The 19,402-nt window shown below is 43.8% G+C and overlaps 1 protein-coding gene across 2 annotated transcripts in view; it reads left to right on the top strand.

Annotated features, from left to right (window-relative positions):
* The first annotated feature begins 1,401 nt into the window (after positions 1-1,401).
* NFATC3 (nuclear factor of activated T cells 3) overlaps positions 1,402-19,402 on the top strand; it is a 116,266-nt gene continuing 98,265 nt past the window's right edge. For both annotated transcript variants that reach the window (XM_080645668.1, XM_080645669.1), the window contains exon 1: positions 1,402-1,826. In XM_080645668.1, coding sequence (XP_080501794.1) covers positions 1,724-1,826 — 103 coding nt within the window. In that variant the 5' untranslated portion in view covers positions 1,402-1,723. The remainder of the gene's footprint in view (positions 1,827-19,402) is intronic.

Below are 19,402 nucleotides of genomic sequence, written 5' to 3'. Positions count from 1 at the left end.
TCTAAACCCTTCTGTGGCTCCCTACTGCCCTCAGCATAAAGTCCAGATACCCCGCAGTGACCTGCAACACTATCTTCTCACTGCAGTTACTTTTTTTTTCTTGTATATTTTTTTGGTTAATTCTCACCCAAGGATATTTTCCCCATTGATTTCTAAAGAGAGTGGGAGGAAGGTGGTAGTGGTGGTGGTGGGGCAGGTTGGAGAGACAGAGACATCAATTGGTTGCCTTCTGCATGCCCCAACCTGGGCCAGGATTGAACCTGCAACCCAAGTACGTGCCATTGACTGGGAGTTGAACACAAGACCCTTCAGGCTGATGCTTTAACCACTGAGCCACTCTGGTCAGGACTCACTGCAGTTACTTTTGGTCTCCAAGACTGGAAATTGTTCTCTGCCTGCCCTAGAACCATCTTCCTCACCGCTTGTCCCTCTCTCCAATTCATACTTAGACCTGTGGAGAATTTGTAGCCAGCGGAATTATGAACCTCTGAGCTCTTGGCACAGCCCTAATCTCGACAGTGATTATAGATTTTCTGGCCTCTCCCCCACCCCTGAAAGGACACTAATTCATCTCTGCGTCCCCATTGGGTTCCTCTGCAACGCGCGCTTGTACGGATGCTACGCCCTGTGGTCCTGGAGCTAATGGAGTTGGCCACCTCCGTTCGCCCAGCTCCGCGTCCATCCTGGGCCTCGGAGCAGCTGTAAGTAAACAAGCCAGGTTCAGCGTCCCCGGGCACTGCCTCCATCCCAGGCCCCAGGAGGAGGCGTCTTGGATTGTCTCAGGGGAAGACTAGCTTGCTGGGGAGGAGCCAAAAGTGAAAACGGTTCTTTAACACAGTGTCAATTCCCCACTAACAGCACGATCCCTCCCGCTTTCATGTGCACTGGGACGCAGAGGTCACTAGTCCATGAGTGTCGCCAGTTCACGAAGGGCTTTCCAACTTCCAGCAGGGGACAGACTTTGATCATCAGGCTATGCCGAGGCCTCGAATGCGCCGCCGATTGTGCTCGAGGGAGCAGCTGCCAGGCCGGCTCATTGGGGCAGACAAAGGCGCAGCCTAGGAAGTGCGGGACCCGCCCAGTAGGGGTGGGCCTACAGCGACGCAAAGCTCCGACTCAGGACTGGTCGGGCTGCCCAGGTCTCCGGCTTCGCCCCGCCCAGGCTCGGTCTGGCTATTGACTTTACACACGGGTGCGCGGGCCTGGCTTAGAAGTTGGGACCGGAATAGAGGCCAAACTACAACTCCCAAGAAGTAGCTGGGCTATTCAGCTCTCCGTAATCACGTGACTTCCTTCTCCGGGAGACGAGGTCATGCAGTAGGCGGGTGAAAGGGCGGGGCCGTCGGGTTAGCCCGAGGCGCCAGTGGCCTATGGGCGGCCCAGTCAGACGAGCGCGCGGTAGGGGGCGGGGTCGGGTGCGCGGCTCGGCGCGGGAGCGCGCCGGCGGCGGCGGCTGTTGCAGGGCGGGGGATGTCGACTTCGGCGACTGTGGCGGCTTAGGCTGGCAGTGGCGGCAGCTCCTGGTGCAGTTCGGCGCGCAGCCAGCTCTAAAGTTCGGAACGGAACGCTCGGCGTCGCGGTCCCCGCCCGGAAAGTTTGTCGCGGCGCCGCTACCTTCTGGCTGGCGCGACCCGGCATGAAGCGGCGCTGAGGAGCTGTCGCCGCTGTAGCTGCCCCCGTTGCTGCCGCCGCCTGAGGAGCCACAGCACCCTGGGCCACGCCGATGACTACTGCAAACTGTGGCGCCCACGACGAGCTCGACTTCAAACTCGTCTTTGGCGAGGAAGGGGCGCCGGCGCCGCCGCCTCCGGGCTCGCGGCCTGCAGGTGGGTGCCGGGCCGGGCGGGACGGAGGAGCGTCCGTTCCTCTTCTTGCTCGCACGAGCTCAGCCTCTCCCTGGTCCTTTGGTCGTCCGGTGTCTGGTAACACAGTGTCTGCGTGCGTGTGGTGAGTGAAGAGCGGATTTAAATCGCTGAGGAGGCGTGTGGGTCGCAGAGATGTGGAAGTGGCGCGGGCTTGGCTTGTAGCGAACGAACTAGTGGGGAACTCGACTCCGGACGCCCGTGGCCAGTTGGACTCCTGGGGGGGTTTGGAGGTCGAGGGTCGGGGCCTCTGCCCAAGTGGCTTCTGGTGTCACTGTTTTGCCAGCGTGGTGCGGAGAAAATGTGGTCCCTGTGAAGTGTAAGCTCACTTGGTTTTTCGTCTATTCTTAGTCTTTAAAAGTCTTTATTTGAAAGATGCGCATTCTTGAAGTGTTAGGAGCTCTCTCTGTGAAGTCTGCTTTGCTGGGAGAGTAATGCTATCGTGTTAAGTCCACTTGTGCAAGTTTATGGTCCACTTTTACTTCGAAGTGTAACTTATAACGGGACTTTTTGAAAACTAGGTTTCTTTTCTAAGCCAAGTGTTTAGGAAGATTAGAAGGAAGTGGGATGCTTTGTTCATTATTGTTGAAAGTTCTGGAAGTCAATTTTATTTTAAGAAAAAGTTCACCTCAGAAGATGTTTTAAGGGAGATCGTGAATTGGGAAGGCTGGGCACAATAATACATGGAGGTCAGACCAATCAGGAAATAGAAACAGGATGGCTGGGGACTTAGAGCTCTCCTGTGACCTGGTTTTAAATACTGTGGTTCATTAAGTTCACTTTCCCTATTACATATGTAAGGCGAACTTTAAAGGGGAGATGGATTAAGACTAATCCCTATTTATGCTTTATGGGTATTAGGTGAATTACTTCATATTCATATTGATGTTCAACAGTGTTCTGTAGAGTTGCATTGAAAAACATATTTGAATGTGAGTCATAAGGATTCTCTGGGCTGTATTTTTTTTTTTTTATCAGTCCTTTTAGTCTTTACATGTTAGATGTCTTTTCAACATAATAAATAATTTACAATAGTTAATTTCAATTCCACTGACATCATTTGCGCACCTATTATGTCGAAGGTACTGTTAGGTACTTTGTAGTGTTGAGATAGATGAAGAAAGGACTGATGCCCCTCAAGGAGCTTGGGAAATGGGGTTGAGGAGGCACATACCCAAATAACTCTGCTACTGAACCACAGGCAGACTGAATGGTGGTTCTGTTATAATAGAGGTAGAAAGGGAGAAAGTTGTATTTCTGGAGATGGTGGCATTGAATTAGATTATTGAGATTTAACAAAATAAAAACTACTTTGAATGAGTATTTTCATTGAAAAGAAGGTAAACAGTTGGTGATGTCAGCAAACTTAACGGGCACAAACTTCATTAGAGCACATTATATGCCAAATATATGATCAGTAAAGATGTTAACCAGGCTGGGGTCTAGGTTAAACAGCAAACAAAGGAAGGCAGCCCAGTGTCAGCTGGGATATTGGGATATAGACAAGTCACAAAGCTGAGTTTATCCGAAGTTATCAGGATTGATCAGCTCAGGGTCTATTTCTTTTTTTAAAAAAAATATATTTCTTGCCGAAACCGGTTTGGCTCAGTGGATAGAGCGTCGGCCTGCGGACTGAAGGGTCCCGGGTTCGATTCTGATCAAGGGCATGTACCTTAGTTGCGGGCACATCCCCAGTGGGGGGTGTGCAGGAGGCAGCTGATCGATGTTTCTCTCTCATCGATGTTTCTAGCTCTCTATCCCTCTTCCTTCCTCGCTGTAAAATATCAATAAAATATATTTAAAAAAATATATATTTCTTTATTGATTTCAGAGAGGAAGGGAGAAGGAGAGAGAGATAGAAACATCAATGATGAGAGAGAATCATTGATTGGCTGCCTCCTGCACGCCCCCCACTGGGGATCGAGCCCGCAACCCAGGCATGTGCCCTTGGCCGGAATCGAACCTGGGACCCTTCGGTCCGCAGACCGACGCTCTATCCACTGAGCCAAGCCGGCTAGGGCAGCTCAGGGTCTATTTCTAAGGTCTTCTCTACTCAGCACCACCCCCCAATAAATAAATAAATAATAAATAAATAAATAAATAATAAATGTATGTTAATGAAACATATATGAGTAATAAAGGAGCATCATCATGTAAATAGGAATTTTATGTACATCCAAAATATTGAATAACATTTAAAACCCATCAAAACAGCTCTTTTAGAAAATATTTTTTTAATTGATTTCAGAGAGGTTGAGAGAGGGAGAGAGAAACATCAATGATGAGAGAGAATCATTGATTGACTGCCTCCTGCACACCCCACACTGGGGATCGAGTCCACAACCCAGGCATGTCCCTGACAGGGAATTGAACCATGACTTCCTCGTTCATAGGTGATGCTCAACTACTGAGCCATGCTGGCCAGGCAAAACAGCTTTTTAAGAAATGATTGAAAAAAGATTTTTTAAAATTGAATTGTAGAGAGAGAGGAAGAGGGTGGGGAGAGAGAGAAACATCAATGTGAGATTGAAACATTGATGGGGTACCTCCTGCAGGTCCTCTACTGGAGATGAAGCCTAAAACCTGGGCATGTGCCCTGACCCGGGAATTGAACTGACAGCCTTTTGGTGCATGGGACAATGCCCAAAAAACTGAGCCACACCAGCCAGGACCAAAAAATGATTTGTATTTATTTATTTTTGCCAAAAAAGCCCGAATGATCATATTGATATCAATATGGGTCTTAGAAGGAGTTAAGGTTTGACACTTGATTTATAACTAAATTTCCTAAAGTTAAACTTGAGCAATTTTATTTGTGACAACAAAGGTCACTTTAAAATAATCTAGTAGCTACTTTTTAAAAGTTTTTTAAATTAAGGTGAAATGCCCATGACATAAACCATTTTAAAGTTAATGATTCAGTGGCATTTCATCATTCACAATGTTGTGCAATTACTATCTCTAGTTCATATATATATTTATTTATTTCAGAGAGAGGAAGGGAGAGGGAGATAGAGATAGAAACATCAATGATGAGAGAGAATCATCAGTGGCTGCCTCCTGCACACTCCTACTGGGAATCCAGCCCGTAACCTAGGCATGTGCCTTGACCAGGGATTGAACCATGATCTGGTTCATAGGCTGATGCTCAACCACTGAGTCACACCCGCCAGGCTAGTTCCAAAATATTTTCATCACCCCAGAAAGGAAACCCTGAACCTATTAAATAGTTGTTCCTCATTCTCCCTGACCCTCTTCCAGTTCCTGGTAGCCCAGTCCCTAATCTGGGATCTGTGTGGATTTACCTCTTCTGGACATTTCGTATAAATGGAATCATACATATGTGGCCTTTTGTGTCTGGCTTCTTTCACTTATAATGTTTTTGTGGTTCAACCATATTGTATTGCATTCCTTTCTATGACTGAATAACATTCTATTGTATGTATTCCCCAATTTGTTTATACATTCATCCATTGACGGTGAATAGTGCTGCTGTGAATACCTGGCAGCTAATTTTTAAGTTCTCTTGAGAAGGATATATTATATATTCAGAGCTAAGTTTTCAAAATTAATGAATCACAAAATTAGTTTTCATTTTAATAAGCATAATTACGAATGTAGTTTGAAGAAACTAAGCTGATTGACTGACATGGTTTTAAGATCATAATATGCAGTAAAATGGGTCATGAGAATAAAATTGCTTGGTAGAATTCAGATCAATATTGGGTTATATCAGTGTTTTTACTTATTTTTGGATTCTCTTCCTCATTAGAATGGAAGTTCCATGAGGGCACAGGTATTGTCTATATAGTGTTGGTACTTGTATTATCAGTGCCTAGTATAGTGCCTTTAACACAGTAGACACACGATATTTGTTGAATTAATGAATAAATACTTACGTTTTGAGTCAATGCTCACTTTTTTGTGTGGTAGAGGATGTTGATGAGACTTGTTTCAGTTCTTTGGCTTTTATTGGTCAGATCCATAAGGCAGCAGGTCTTGGTAATTTGGGGCTGCAGGTTTTCCATCTCTAAAGATTTGAGAGTACTTGTATCACATCTAATTTCCATTTAGGAGATTTTTGAAAAACATTTGGGGAGGGGGTTAGAGGTTGGAGACTGAAGACAAGTCAAAGGGGTTAATTTAATGAATGTCCTAAGCAATGTCCTAATAATGTACTTGTTAAAGTACAAAGTAGATGGTTTGATACTTGATAATGTCAGATACTTTTGTGACTGACTTTTTAAGATTTTTTGCCTACTGAGATTTTTCCATTCAAGAAAATTTACAACCCTAGAGTCTTTAGCTTTTTATTTGTTTTATACTATGAGGACAGTGCTAGCTTTGATTTTTTTTTGTAAAAAATTTTTTGAGATATTTTTTATTCAGGGAGGAAGGGAGAGGGAGAGGGAGAGGGAGAGAGAGAGAAACATCAATGATGAGAGAGAATCATTGATTGGCTGCCTCTTGCATGCCCCACACTGGGGAATGAGCCTGCAGGCTGGGCATGTTCCCTGACCGGGAATCAAACTGTGACCTCCTGGTTCATGGTTTGACGCTCATCCACTGAGCCATGCCTGCCAGGCGTAGCTTTGATTTTTACAGCTAAAAATGAACCAAGCTGCCCTAGCGGGTGTGGCTCAGTGGATAGAGCATCCGCCTGTGGACTGAAGGGTCCCGGGTTTGATTCCAGTCAAGGGCACATGCCCAGGTTGCAGGCTCGATCCCAAGTAGGGGGTGTGCAGGAGGCAGCCGATCAGTGATTCTTTCATCATTGATGTTTCTAGCTCTCTCTTCCTCTCCCTTCCTCTCTGAAATTAATAAAGAAATATATAAAAAAATGAATCAAGCTATTTTGTTTAAACTTTCTTTTACTAGATACCTAGCTTCACAATGAAGATAGCCTATCTAATAAAAAGTAATATGCAAATTAACCATCACTCTGCTACACCCACAAGCCACGCCCACCAGCCAATCAGGAGCGAGTATGCAAATTAACCCAACCAAGATGGCTGCGGCCACAGAGAGAGCAGGAGGGAGGGTTGGGTTTCCCCGGTGATAAAGGAAGCCAAGCTTTCCGCACACCCTGGCCAGCCCACTCCAGGCTACAAAGTTTCAATTATAGAAGATAAATAAATCCCAACAGAAATGGCTGCCCCCACGGATTGAGCAGAAGGCTTGGCTCTGCTCCAGGCTACAAAGTTTCAATTATAGAAGATAAATAAATCCCAGATACCAGGGCCTCCGCTTGGGTCGCCGGGGGGGCATGGCCGGCCTGCAAACCACCACAGGCCCCCTTCCCAGGCCGCCCCACGTCCCAAGGGAACCTCCACCCTGATCCGGGACACCCTTCAGGGCAAACCAGCAGGCCCTCACCCATGCACCAGGCCTCTATCCTATCTAATAAAAGAGTAATACACAGATTGACCATCACTCCAACACACAAGATGGCTGCCCCCATGTGGTCAAAGATCCTGTCCCCATGTGGACACAAGATGGCCAGCAGGGGAGGGCAGTTGGGAGGGACCAGGCCTGCAAGGGAGGGCAGTTGTGGGCGATCAGGCCAGCAGGGGAGGGCAGTTGGGAGGCACCATGCCTGCAAGGGAGGGCAGTTGGGGGCAATCAAGCCTGCAGGGGAGGGCAGTTAGGGGTGACCAGGCCGGCAGAGGAGGGAAGTTGGGGGTGACCGGGCCTGCAGGGAAGGGCAGTTGGGAGGACCCAGGCCTGCAGGGGAGAGCAGTTAGGGGGTACCAGGCCTGCAGGGGAGGGCAGTTAGGGGTGACCAGGCCTGCAGGGAAGGGCAGTTAGGGGTGACCAGGCCTGCAGGGAAGGGCAGTTAGGGGTGACCAGGCCTGCAGGGGAGGGCAGTTAGGGGTGACCAGGCCTGCAGAGGAGCAGTTAGGCATCAATCAGGCTGGCAGGGGAGTGGTTAGGGGATGATCAGGATGGCAGGCAGAAGCGGTTAGGGGCAATCAGGAAGGCAGGCAGGCGAGCAGTTGGGAGCCAGCAGTCCTGGATTGTGAGAGGGATGTCGGACTGCCCGTTTAGGCCCGATCCTGGTGGGCCTAAACGGGCAGTCAGACATTCCTCATGGGGTCCCAGATTGGAGAGGGTGCAGGCTGGGCTGAGGGACACCCTTCCCCTCCCCCCCCCCCCCGTGCACAAATTTCCTGCACCGGGCCTCTAGTACTTCTATAATAGAGAATTTAAAATTGGCAAGTGTTTGATGTAGTTTATCAACATTATTTGCCATTATAAAGGGTATTTTCTGATGCTCTTTATTAGTGTACTGATTGTATATCTCTAAGTTAATTTAATGTTATATAAATCTTTACTTTCCAAATTCAAAGTTTTATTCTCAGGGTTTGTTCATTATTAAATATTGCCTTTCTAGTATATTTTGTGTAGTATCTTATCTACTGCCACTTTTTAAAAGGGGAGAAATATCTTAGATACAATTTGTATTTTTGATATGTGTACTTTTGTCATATATCACTTTAACATCCATCTTTTTCATATGCAAAGTTGAGTTATTCCTAGATCATTGTCTTTAATCTGCAGTGTTTTACTTCGTTTAGTGCTTGGAAATCTAATTCATGTGTTCTTTATAATCTACTGTCTTAGATAAATTTATTTTCTCATTTTTCAGTTTTTATTGATATTTTTTACTCAACAGTTTTGCTTTATCTTGTGTTAAATGAGGTAATGTACTACTTAAAGCTCTTGGCACAGTCCTTGGTCTAGTGGTGCTCATTAAGTGGTGGTAGTTAACATTTCTTTAAAAAACATACATATGACCTAACGGTTTGGCTCAGTGGATAGAGCGTCGGCCTGCAGACTGAAGGGTCCCAGGTTCGATTCTGGTCAAGGGCATGTACCTTAGTTGCGGGCACATCCCAGAAGGGGGTGTGCAAGAGGCAGCTGATCGATGTTTCTCTCTCATCGATGTTTCTAACTCTCTATCCCTCTCCCTTCCTCTCTGTAAAAAATCAATAAAATATATTAAAAAAAATAAAAATAAACATACATACAAAAAACTGATGATAGGTTATTTTTAACCTTCTCTTTCCTAGACCTTTTTCCCTATACTAAACGAAAACTTATTGGAGAGCCAGTCATTTAAATCTTACTTAGATAAGTTGGAATATGCATCATAGACATTTTTATTTTAACCTCTTAATTCTGTTATTCTTTTCAATTTTGCCTCCTTTCTCATACCTTAGTGTAAATATAAGAACTGATGGTCATTCACTTTTAATTATGTTTTTCTACTTTCTTGAATGAAGTTATTACTGACTCAGTATGGTGTAAAGATGGTTGATTTGCAAACCATACTAAGTATAATTGGATATTTAAATCAGTATGAAAAAAGGGAAGTTGCTTGTATGGTTTCCCATAGAAATTTAATGGTGTGTTTGTACAGTGCATTAGGTACCGTGCAGGAGGATTTGGTTATTGCTGAGCCTTACTTTCATACTATATAGGTCAGCTTTTTCTTTAGACTTAAATGCAGAGAGAATAGATACTAGGTGATCAAGTCAATGATAAACTTTCACTACTGAATTTGGAAGAATTTTTATTTTTTTTTAAATTTTTTATTGATTTCAGAGAGGAAGGGAGAGAGATAGAAATATCAATGATGATAGAGAATCATTGATCAGTTGCCTCCTGCATACTGCCTACTGGGCATCAAGCCTGCAACCCGGGCATGTACCCTTAATGGGAATCAAACCCGGGACCTTTCAGTCCGCAAGCTGATGCTCTATCCACTGAGCCAAACCAGCTAGGGCTGAAGAATTATTTTATATTATGTTTCTTTGATATTTTTTTTGATGAAGGTAGAGCATGCTCCTGGGGTTATTAGTAGCATTTTGTGATGGAGAATAATGAAGTGTATTTTAGTGAGTATGAGAAAAATTGAGGAAAAAATTCCATGTCATAATGTTTTGTTAAGAGTACTGCTCTGTGAGAGCATTTCTATGCCTGTGTTTTCTTAGATTTCCCCATTTGCCAATACAGAAGGAATATTTGGGCATATATTCTAAACTATTTGCGGAGGTAGTTCTGTAATAATTTTATTTGATGATATAACAATTAAAACTTGGGTATTAATGTACATGACCAAGAAAGTGTGTGTGTGTGTGTGTGTGTGTGTGTGTGTGTGTGTGTGTGTGTGTGTGTGTTTGTCTGGTAAGCCCTGTATCTAAGGGCATTTAATATATTAATTTAGAGTAAGTTGTATAATCAACTTATTATTATGACTTGTCTTTTTGTGGCAACCAGTAATATTCGCCTAAAATTATATGTATTTCAAGCTCTGTTTTGAATGTTGCTCTTATGTTTATTTTTAATTTTTATTTTTTACAATATAGTTTTATTGATTTCAGAGAGGAAGGGAGAGGGAGAGAGAGATAGAAACATCAATGATGAGAGAGAATCATTGATTGGCTGCCTCCTGCAGGCCTCCTACTGGGGATCAAGCCTGCAACCCAGGCATGTGCCCTTGACTGGAATTGAACCCTAGACCCTTCAGTCCGCAGGCTGACGCTTTATCCACTGAGCCAAACCAGTTAGGGCTTATGTTTATTTTTTTTCAGTGAAGTGTGATCAGAAAGACATTTTTGTTAAGAAAATGTGGAATTTGTTTTTCTTGAGAGAAAGCAATGAAATACTGCTATATAAAATGGAAATCTTTTAAGAGCATATAATGAGTTGAATGTGTCCTTTATTTTCCTTCTTATTATTGAGGAGTTGATCATTCAATATAGTGGTGTTTTATTTTTAAAAATTATTTTAGCCCTGACTGGTTTGGATCGGTGGATAGAGCGTCCGCCTGCGGACTGAGGGGTCCCAGGTTTGATTCCAGTCAAGGGCATGTACCTTGGTTGCGGGCACATCCCCAGTAGGGGGCGTGCAGGAGGCAGCTGATTGATGTTTCTCTCTCATTGATGTTTCCAATTCTCTATCCCTCTCTCTTCCTCTCTGTAAAAAATCAATACAAAATATTTTAAATAAATAAAAATAAAAATTATTTTATTTATTTATTTGTTTTTCAACATCATTTTTTTTAATCCTCACCCGAGGGTATTTTTCCATTGATTTTTAGAGAGAGAGAAAGACAGAATGAAATATTGATGTCAGAGAAACATCGATTGGTTGCCTCCTGCACTCGCCCTGGAGCCTGCAACCGAGGTACATGCCCTTGACTGGAATCAAACCTGGGACCCTTCAATCCACAGGCCACGCTCTATCCACTGAGCCAAATTGGCTAGGGCGGTGGTGTTTTATTTTAAATAAGAGGCGGGATTGAGGAAGCCATAATACAATGAAGTCAATTGCATTACTCTTAAGAGAAAGAGATAGGAAACCCGAGTAAGTGGAGCCTCATTTGATAGTAAGCGGTAGTTTGCTCACAGCAGTAACATAAATAAGGGAGGTGTTGTCTAAAGCTGTCCTGGTGGGTCAGGGGAGTAGACACAGCAGACTTGGCAGTAAGCCTGGCTTCTAAAACAAAATCCAAGTCATCAAATTTGCCCAGGCATGCCATATGAGGTTCAAGTAACAGTGGAATTTAAGAGTGAGTTTGTTCACGGAGGCTTAGGAGAGTCACAAGCAGGAGTAAACTTTATAAACAGCCATAATTTTAATTCAAACATAGCACATGTATGCATATATTTCTGCATATTTGGTAATCCCATATAATAAAAGCCTAATATGCAAATTGACCGAACGGCAGAACGATCGGTCGCTATGATGCGCACAGACCACCAGGAGGCAGACACTCAAAGCAGGAGCTGCCCCCAGCCCGCAGGCCCTGACCGGCGGTGGCAGGGGGCGGGGTTGGCGAGCAGGCAGCACCAGGGCACCCAAGATGGTTGCCAGCGGTGGGGTGGGAGTGGTGATCACCCTGCTGGTTGCCCCACAGATCGGTCCTGATCGCCAGCCAGGCCTAGGGACCTTACCCGTGCATGAATTTTGTGTACTGGGCCTCCAGTGTTTATATAAATACATTGCATGACTCTCATCTATTTGCCTCACTTTGGTAAACTTTAGAAGAAAAGAACAATTGGACCTGTAAGATTTGTAGAATGGTCTTTGAATTGATAGCTGAAATTTAATTGTTGGGACATTTCTAATAAACATATTGGTATTCTTGTGTGTAAGGCAAGTATGTTAAATTCAAAGGCTAACACGGGCCAAATAAGCAAGGTTTAATTTATGTGGGCCACAAAACAAAAGCTCAATTTTCATAGAAACATAGGTTTATTTCAATAGAGACATGCTGAATACAATTATAATAAATGAGTCATCATTAACATAAAATAATAGAGCATTTTAATAAAAAGTAATATTCTTGAACATTAACTTACTAGACACTAAATAATTGCACAAATTTATAAGTGTAACTCAAGTAAACCTATTTTTCTTGTTCTCTGAAAGTGAAATATTTCCTGTTGCGCACACCAAACAAGTCAGTCCAAGACTAATGACGTGGCAATCGGCTGCTAAAATATTCGCTGCTAGTACTAGTGGAGAGAAATGTTGCGTCTATGCATAAGGCGCGTAAGGGAAATGAATGCAACACAATTATAGTAATCAGTCATTAGCGAACGTTGTAGTTCATTATTAATAATTATGTATAACAGAATATTGTAAAAATTAAGTTATGAACATTTTAAAAAATATGTATTTTATTGATTTTTTACAGAGAGGAGGGGAGAGGGATAGAGAGTTTAGAAACATCAGTGAGAGAGAAACATCAATCAGCTGCCTCCTGCACACCTCCTACTAGGGATGTGCCACAACCAAGGTACATGCCCTTGACTGGAATCGAACCTGGGACCCTTCAGTCTGCAGGCCGACGCTGTATCCACTGAGCCAAACCAGTCAGGGCAAGTTATGAAATTTTTATTAAAACGTTTGTTACATACCGTTATATTGGCTGGGTTGCATGCAGCCTGTGGGCCGCGAGCTTGACATGCTTGGTATAAGGGAACTACATGTCTATGACAGCCTGAAAACCCCAGGTACACTAGAGAAGTGACTTGAAGGCTTCATTTTCTGACAAAATGTACGGTTTCAGTATGTTTTATGTTACTGAAGCAGGTAAGAGTTTTAATGTTTTAACTATGTTTTCATAAAAAAATAAAATATGTTTTTGTTGCCTTAAAATAAGTTTCTAACCCTGGCTGGTAAGTTCAGTGGTTAGAGCAGCCGTGGGCAAACTACGGCCCGCGGGCCGGATTTGGCCCGTTCGGGTGTTCTATCCGGCCCGGGGAGCCGAAAGAGCGGAGGGTTCTCTTGCTCTCCCCTCCGCTCCTTTACTTTGAATTTATATTAGTTCACAAAAACACTCCATGCTTTTGTTCTGGCCCTCCGGTCCAGTTTAAGAACCCATTGTGGCCCTCGAGTCAAAAAGTTTGCCCACCCCTGGGTTAGAGTGTTGGCCTGCAGACTGAAGGGTCTCAAGTTTGATTCTTGGTCAAGGGCACATACCTGGATTGCAGGTTCTATCCGATCCGAGCCCTGGTCAGGGCATATGCAGGAGGCAACCAATTGATGTGTCTCTCTCACATCAATGTTTCTTTCTCTTCTTCCTCTCCCTCCCTCCCTTCTACTTTCTCTAAAAATCAATAGAAAAAGTATCCTTGGGTGAGGATTAACAACAAAAAGAATTTCTATATTTCTTAATTTTGTGTTACATTTTCTTCATCTTTGTTGTTTAATTAGAAAATAGGTAGGATTATGTGAGCTTTGAAATTATAAATTTTTTCAGTAATGTTGGTTTGTATTATATATAAAAATATTTCTAAAAGCATTTTTTTCCCCATCAAGTTAATCGTTGGCCAGAACATTGTAATGGACAGTTTGTGAGTTATACTTAAATATTTTTTAGTATTGCTTTAAAAGAAAAAAGGTTGTTAAGTAAAAATGACATTCAGGAAAAAAATGACATTCAAAAATTGCTGAAGCTAGATCATGGGTATATGGGAGCTCATTATAATCTCTGTACTTTTGTGTATGTTTTAAAATTTCCATAATAAAACATTTAAAAAATTAAAAAAACTCTTCAAGTTCTTCAAGGTGCAGATTAGGGTAGGAAAAAATGTTCACTTTAAAAAATAGCATTGTGAAGTTAATAGGATTTGCTATTACATGTAATTTTTTAAAATTGCTTTAACAAACATAAAAATTAGTTGTGGTATGTCTGATTTACAAAACCCATTTCTCTTTTTGATTGGGTAATATTAGCAGTGGGATGGTGAAATGAGTTAGTGGTGTATATAAATATGAAGTAGACTGATTTTTATATCCTTTCGAGTAGGTATTTTTTAATTTTTAAAATATTTTCTAAGAAGTGACTATATGGGGTCAGAAAAATTTACTTATTTCATAATTGAACGGTTTAAAATTATTGTTATATTTATTTTTTGAAAATTAAAAAGAAATTAATGTTTGATCATGTTGCTTGTATCCATCAGTCTAATATTTATTTATTTATTTATTTTTAAAAAATATATTTTATTGATTTTTTATAGAGAGGAAGGGAGAGGGATAGAGAGTTAGAAACATTGATGAGAGAGAAACATCGATCAGCTGCCTCCTGCACACCTCCCACTGGGGATGTGCCCGCAACCAAGGTACATGCCCTTGACCAGAATCGAACCTGGGACCCTTCAGTCCGCAGGCCGACGCTCTATCCACTGAGCCAAACCGATTAGGGCCAGTCTAATATTTATTGAGTATTGTCAATTCACTTGAACTTTTATTTTTTTTTATTTTTTATTTTTTTTAATATATTTTATTGATTTTTCACAGAGCGGAAGGGAGAGAAGGGATAGAGAGTTAGAAACATCGATGAGAGAGAAACATCGATCAGCTGCCTCTTGCACGCCCCCCACTGGGGATGTGCCCGCAACCAAGGTACATGCCCTTGACCGGAATCGAACCTGGGACCCTTGAGTCCGCAGGCCGACGCTCTATCCACTGAGCCAAACCGGTTTTGGCTCACTTGAACTTTTAAATTCATGAAATGAAACTACAGAACTTGGTCTTAATTATAAGAACAGATTTTTAATCTTACCATATAATTTATAGAGATTAACTCACAAAAATGGAAATTTATATCTTCCGTTTTGCCATTTGTGAGATCATATTGAATATTATGATTGAATATTAAATATTAAAGGAATACAAGTTTTAACTTTGTCCTTTAAGGAAAGTCTTTGAAGAAAATATAAAAAATTTTATCTAAATGTTACTTTTAATTTTTTTTATTCTAACATAAGAAATTAAGGAAACTTGATATTTCCTCTGTTATCAACATTTATAGTTTTCACTTCCATTCAGTAAAGGCTCTTCAATTAAAAATAACATTCAGGAAAAAAATGACATTCAGAAATTGTTGAAGCTAGATGATACATATATAGGGACTCATATTCTCTGTGTTTGAAAACTTTATTAGTACAGAGTTTTGAAACTTTTTATTTTATTTTTATTTATTGATTTTTAGAGAGAGAATAAACATCAGTTTGTTTGTTCCACTTATTTGCACATTCATTGGTTGATTCTTTTTTTATTTATTTATTTTTGTTTTATTTTTTTTAATTTATTTTTTTAAATAAATCTTTATTCAGATTATTACAATTATTTCTCCTTTTTCCCCCCAAAGCTCCCCTCCACCCAGTTCCCACCCCACCTTCTGCCCTTACCTCCCCCCCACTGTCCTCATCCATAGGTGTATGATTTTTGTCCAGTCACTTCATGAACCCCCCCATACCACTTTCTCCCTGAGAATTATCCGTCCACTCTATGCCCCTGATTCTATTATATTCACCAGATTATTCTGTTCCTCAGGTTTTTAATTCACTTGATTTTTAGGTCCACTTGTTGATAAATATGTATTTGTTGTTCATAATTTTTCTCTTTTTTCTTCTTCCTCTTCTTTAAGAATACCTTTCAGCATTTCATATAATACTGGTTTGGTGGTGATTAACTCCTTCAGCTTTTTCTTATCTGTGAAGCTCTTTATCTGACCTTCAATTCTGAATGATAGCTTTGCTGGGTAGAGTAATCTTGGTTGTAGGTTCCTGCTATTCATCACATTGAAAATTTCTTGCCACTCCCGTCTGGCCTGCATAGTTTCTGTTGAGAAATCAGCTGACAGTCGTATGGGTGCTCCCTTGTAGGTAACTAACTGTTTTTCTCTTGCTGCTTTTAAGATTCTCTCTTTGTCTTTTGCTCTTGGCATTTTAATTATGATGTGTCTTGGTGTGGTCCTCTTTGGATTCCTTTTGTTTGGGGTTCTGTGCGCTTCCTGGACTTGGAAGTCTATTTCTTTCACCAGGTGGGGGAAGTTTTCAGTCATTATTTCTTCAAATAGGTTTTCAGTATCTTGCTCTCTCTCTTCTTCTGGCACCCCCATAATTCTGATGTTGGTACGCTTGAAGTTGTCCCAGAGTCTTCTTACACTATCTTCCACTTTTTGGATTTTTTTTTTTTGCTTTTTGCTTTTTCGGTTGAGTGTTTTTTGCTTCTTTGTATTTCAAATCTTTGACTTGATTTTTGTGTTCCTCTTGTCTGTTTTTGGGCCTCTGTATAATATTTTTTATTTCAGTCAGTGTATGTTTAATTTCTAGTTGGTCCTTTTTCATATCTTCGAGGGTCTCGTTATATTTATCGGCCTTTTCTAGGATATTCTTAAAAAGCCTTATAACCGTGGTTTTGAATTCTATACCCAGTCGTTTGTTTTCCTCCATTTCTTTTGTTTGTGATCTGATTCTTTGACGCCGCATTTTCATTGCTTCCCTGAGTTGGTAAGGTAGATTTGTGTGCTAGGTTTCCAATATGGCCCAGTGGGTCTGCCTCCCCAGTTAACCTGAGGTGGACACTCTTGGTGCACCACTTTGTGGACTGTATGTACAGCCTTGTTGTAATTAAGTCTTTATTGTTGTTGGTACACTGGGAAGAATTGACCTCCAGGCCAGTTGGCTGTAAGGATCAGCTGTGTCTATGCTGGGAGAAGTTCGGTGCTGGAGACAGCCTTATAGGATTAGACTTGCCAAATTGCAATAGCCTCTGTGCTCAGCTTGGATGGGGTGGAGTCTCAGTCTTGGCTTCCCGTCAGCCTTACCCTTGTGTGCACGTGCGCGCCTTCCCGGCTCCCAAGTCTCCGTCCGAGAGTCCCGACTCCCCCCACAAGAGCGTGGGTCCCCAGGGGCTCGCCTGGAACCGGGGTTCAGTGCAGTCAGAACTGGGGCCCAGTGCAGTCAGGAGCCTCCGACTCCCTTTCACTAGGGAAAGCCCGTGGCAACCTCCGCAGCCTTTGTGCGCACTGGCATGCGCGCGCTTTCAGTCCTCCGCCTTCCCCGGCTCCCGAGTCTCCGCCCGAGAGTCCAGACTCCCCCCGTAAGAGCGTGGGTCCCCAGGGGCTCGCCCGGAACTGGGGTTCAGTGCAGTCAGAACTGGGGTTCAGTGCGGTCGGGGGCTTCCTTCCCCCTTCCGCCAGAGAAAGTCAGCCAGGCTCTCAGCCGCCCTTCCTCTCTGCGCGCACAAAGACCCTTTGCCGTACCTCCAATTCTCTGTGAGCTTTTCTCTTTCCTTCTAGTTGTAGAATTTTCACTCAGCCAGCTTTCCTGTGGTTCTGGATGGTGTCCATTCTGTCTTTTAGTTGTAGTTTTGAAATTGTTGTGCGAGGCAGCAGTTTAGGTGCTTACCTATGCTGCCATCTTGGTTTTTTCCATTGGTTGATTCTTGTATGTGCCCTGACCGGGATGGGACCTGAACCTTGGCCTGTCAGGATGACACTTAATCAGCTGAACTACGGGGTCAGGGCTTGAAACCTTTCTGACCAAGATATAGAGTAAGAAATACATTTAACATTTCAACCTAGCACAACCATACATATTTACACACAGAAAATAGAAGTTTCACATAAAAGTGTTTATCTTTATGCTATGGCATTACCCTGACATTTTCTTTTTCATTATTTTAAAAAACAAGAGGCCTGGTGCACTAAATTCATGCACTGGGGGGGTCCCTCATCCCAGCCTGTGCCCTCTCACAGTCCTGGAGCCCTCAGGGGATGTTCGACTGATGGCTTAGGCCCGCTCCCTGGGGAGCAGGCCTAAGCTGTCAGACATCCTTAGCGCTGCCGCGGAGGTGGGAGGGACTCCCACCACCGCTGCTGCGCTCGCCAGCCGTGAGCCTGGCTTCTGGCTGAGCGGTGCTCCCCCCGTGGGAGCGCACTGACCACCAGGGGGCAGCTGGGTTAATTGAGCGTCTGCCTTCTGGTAGTCAGTGTGCTTCATAGTGACCAGTCATTTCGCTGTTTGGTTGATTTGCATATTAGCCTTTTATTATATAGGATTGTTCATGGTTCACTAATAGATCACTACCTTCAGTTTGAAAAACAGAACTCTACCCCTAACTGGTTTGGCTCAGTGGATAGAGCGTCGGCCTGCGGACTCAAGGGTCCCAGGTTCGATTCTGGTCAAGGGCATGTACCTTGGTTGCGGGCACATCCCCAGTAGGGGGTGTGCAGGAGGCAGCTGATCGATGTTCCTCTCTCATCGATGTTTCTACCTCTCTATCCCTCTCCCTTCCTCTCTGTAAAAAATCAATAAAATATATTTGAAAAAAAAGAAAAGAAAAACAGAACTCTAGGAGATGGTGTTATAGTGGCCCGGTGCACAAAATTCATGCACGGGGGGTTGGGGGGTGTTCCTCAGCCCGGCCTGCACTCTCTCTAATCTGGGACCCCTCGAAGGATGTCCTACTGCTGGTTTACAGGGATCGGGCCTAAACAGGCAGTCAGACATCCCTCTCACAATCCGGGACTGCTGGCTCCAGCCGCTCACCTGCCTGCCTGCCTGTCTGATTGCCCCTAACCACTCTGCCTGCCGGCCTGATCACCCCCAACTGCCCCCCGCTGCCGGCCTGCTTGCCCCCAAATGCCCCCCCCGCCAGCCTGATCACCCCCAACTGCCCCCTGTGCCAGCCTGCTCACCCCCAACTGCCCCCCGTACCAGCCTGCTCACCCCCAACTGCCCCCCCTTCTGGCCTGCTCACCCCCAACTTCCCTCCCCACTGGCCTGCTCACCCCCAACTGACCCCCACTGATGGCCTGCTCACCCCCAACTGGCCCCCCTGCTGGTCTGCTTACCCCCAACAGCCCCTGCCGTCTCATCCTGGCCTGATCACCCCCCGGCGACCCAAGGTCCCAGCCCATCCTTTTTTTCTTTTTCTTTTTTTTTTTTTTTTCAGCGCCTCCTTGAGCGGACGCCAGGGCTGGCTGGAAGCAAGTATCTAGGATTTATTTATCTTCTATAATTGAGACTTTGTAGCCTTGAGCGGAGGCCAGGGCCGGCCAGGGCGGGCGGGAAGCTTGGCTTTCTCCATCGCTGGGGCAACCCAAGCCTCCTGCTTGCTCCAGCTCCATGGCCGGCTGCCATCTTGGTTGGGTTAATTTGCATACTCACTCCTGATTGGCTGGTGGGTGTGGCTTGTGGGCATAGCGGAGTGATGGTTAATTTGCATGT

This window comes from Plecotus auritus, assembly GCF_963455305.1.
Source record: "Plecotus auritus genome assembly, chromosome: 10".
Lineage (NCBI taxonomy): Eukaryota > Metazoa > Chordata > Mammalia > Chiroptera > Vespertilionidae > Plecotus > Plecotus auritus.
Note: the sequence above shows the minus strand (reverse complement) of the source record. Positions and strands in the feature narration are given on the sequence as shown.